At 29.9% G+C, this 2426-nt stretch overlaps 1 protein-coding gene across 2 annotated transcripts in view; it reads right to left on the bottom strand.

Moving 5' to 3' along the window:
- Nucleotides 1-1162, bottom strand: part of LOC107480632 (bifunctional riboflavin kinase/FMN phosphatase) — a 4403-nt gene extending 3241 nt beyond the window's left edge. The window contains exons 1-3 of one of the 2 annotated variants that reach the window (XM_016100787.2): nucleotides 994-1162; nucleotides 566-658; nucleotides 263-449 (exon numbers count right to left, since the gene is read on the bottom strand). In XM_016100787.2, coding sequence (XP_015956273.1) covers nucleotides 263-449; nucleotides 566-650 — 272 coding nt within the window. In that variant the 5' untranslated portion in view covers nucleotides 651-658; nucleotides 994-1162. Of the gene's footprint in view, nucleotides 1-262; nucleotides 479-565; nucleotides 659-993 lie in introns of those variants that run through there. The other variant, XM_016100788.3, reaches the window with a different exon arrangement.
- Nucleotides 1163-2426: the final 1264 nt, after the last annotated feature.

The raw sequence follows: 2426 nt of genomic DNA on the forward strand, positions 1-2426 counted from the left end.
TGTCCAATACATCAAATTTTCAATTGAATCAAGTCCACCAAATCAGGATGAATTTCCCGAACGATTGACTTCATAAGTATTCATGAATTTCATAAAGTGGATGAATCTAATGAAAAATTCCCGAGAAAATGCAGCCAGAGGTTTTAGGGGTAATGGAGGCAGTTATAGTTAATTATTCGATGATAACTCGAAACTTGCGGCACTTCACATTCAAATTTTGATTGACATATAAAAAGAACAATATATTGTAATAGAAAATTACTGATCGGAGAACAAAGGCGAAATTTGGGAAATAAATTCAATAGTTGAGCAGGGAAGTTGATAATCCTCGACAACAGCAGCAGCAGCTTCAAAAGGTGTCTTCCCCAAAATTTTATGAGCTTCCCTTCCATCCCATTGCTTTCCATACCTACTTAGTTGAACCTTTAATACGTTTCCCACAATGCCATCTGTCATTGAATACTCAAATCACAGTCACCTGTGTTATTATCAAACAAGTAACAAAATTGAATCTTGACAAACACGAAAGAATTAAGCATGTAAGCTGAGAAATGAGAAAAGTGACCTGTATTAAGGAGGGTGCCATCCAAATCAAGAATAACGCATCTAACCAACTTGGTCAAAGACGCTGTTGCCATCTTTTCAGTCATAGGAGCATCTGAAACACATAAATAACGATATATGAATACATATATACTACTACTGCTGCTGCTGCACAATTCAATTACCATATGACACATCATAAATTCATAAGAAGAAGAATTAAATGGACCCGTTACGAGGCTGAGTTGCAGTGAGGGAATAACAGCCTCCCAATTTATTTTCTTTTTCCGATAAAACCAAAAAACAGTATGGAAAAAGCTGATCAGGGGTTGGCAACGGGTCCCCATGGAGGCGGCGACATGCCCCCCGCCCCCATCCGCCGAGGACCTGGATCTCCGCCGAATCGAAAAGAAAAAACAGAAAAAGAAATTTAACAAATATATCTTGTACCTAGAAGCACGAGGAGATCGAAACAGCTGCGAGCACGGGCAAACAAAGGCCAGGAGAGGCCGAGACGGCAGTCTGCAATCAGGGAGTGGAAGGCTGGAAGCTGCTCTGATAAGTATGCTTTCTTTGGAGAATTCGTTATCGTTATGTGAATTTTCGCCCATGTTTTACTCTCAATTATTTAATCCATTAGATGCGACACTGGCATGTCCCATAGTAGTAACATTTTCTATTTTTCCATTTTATACTTCTTTATTAATTTTTTTAGTAATTTCATTTTTACTGCATATGATTCCAGATTTTTAAAAACAAAACTAAGTGTAATTACACGTGTCATGGAGTGATAGGATTGAAATTATAATTTTAAATTATAATAATTTGATTAATAAAAAATTAAAATGTTATGCATTGTTTGTTTTTTTTTTTAAATTTAGTATTAATTGAATTAACTCTAAAATAATTATTAATCGATTTTAATAATCTACTTTCTTCAATAAATCAGACATATATATTGAATGTGATAATAAATAATATAGTAATAGTTAAATCTACCCACAAATATATTGGCTATTATCACACTCTAAAACAAATTAAATATAAAGGCTATTAGCACGCACTTATAAATCTATAAAATTGCACTGTCTTTAATTCGTGCAAGGGTTTATTTATCAAATAAATTTAAAATATAGACAAAAAATATTTATAAAATGGACCTAGTATCACTTGAAATAATCATGGAAAATAATCAACTTACCTTATCATCTATAAGAACCATTTATATGTAAGTCATGTTATTCTTGTCAAATTTGGATGAAACTTTTCATAACCTTATCATTCTTGCCTTTATTTTTCAAACTTTTTCATTACATAATCTATCATAGGTAATACTGTTGATAGAGTCGTAGTTAGTATCCTTTAGGTATGAAAAAATAATAAACAGAAGAATTTCTATATCTGAGGTACGAATTTTTTAGATGATAAATAACTATAACAATTTACTATTAATCCTTATATATATACACACACTAATTATACACAGTAATAGTTAACAAATATTTTTAATGGAGATACTTACTCAATATATATGTTATCGACATTAATTATATGCCAATATTTTTAGGAAAGAGCTAAAAGAGGAGATACATGAATATATATAATATTATTGCTATATAGGAAGCATACATAAATTGCTACATTTTTTTATTATATTATACAACTTAAAATTATACTATCATGTTATTATTAATCCTAGATACTTGCTATAATTATATCAAATTTAATTATGAATCTAAATAAATAAAATAGATAACATTCAATATTATTTTTTTCTTTTTTACATTCAATATTACTGTAAATATAAAAAGTAAAATAAGTAATGAAAAAATATGAGTAGAAAATAAAATATATTAATTAAAATTCAATTTGTTATCTAATTA

The sequence above is a fragment of the Arachis duranensis genome, chromosome 3, assembly GCF_000817695.3.
Source record: "Arachis duranensis cultivar V14167 chromosome 3, aradu.V14167.gnm2.J7QH, whole genome shotgun sequence".
In the NCBI taxonomy this organism is placed as follows: domain Eukaryota; kingdom Viridiplantae; phylum Streptophyta; class Magnoliopsida; order Fabales; family Fabaceae; genus Arachis; species Arachis duranensis.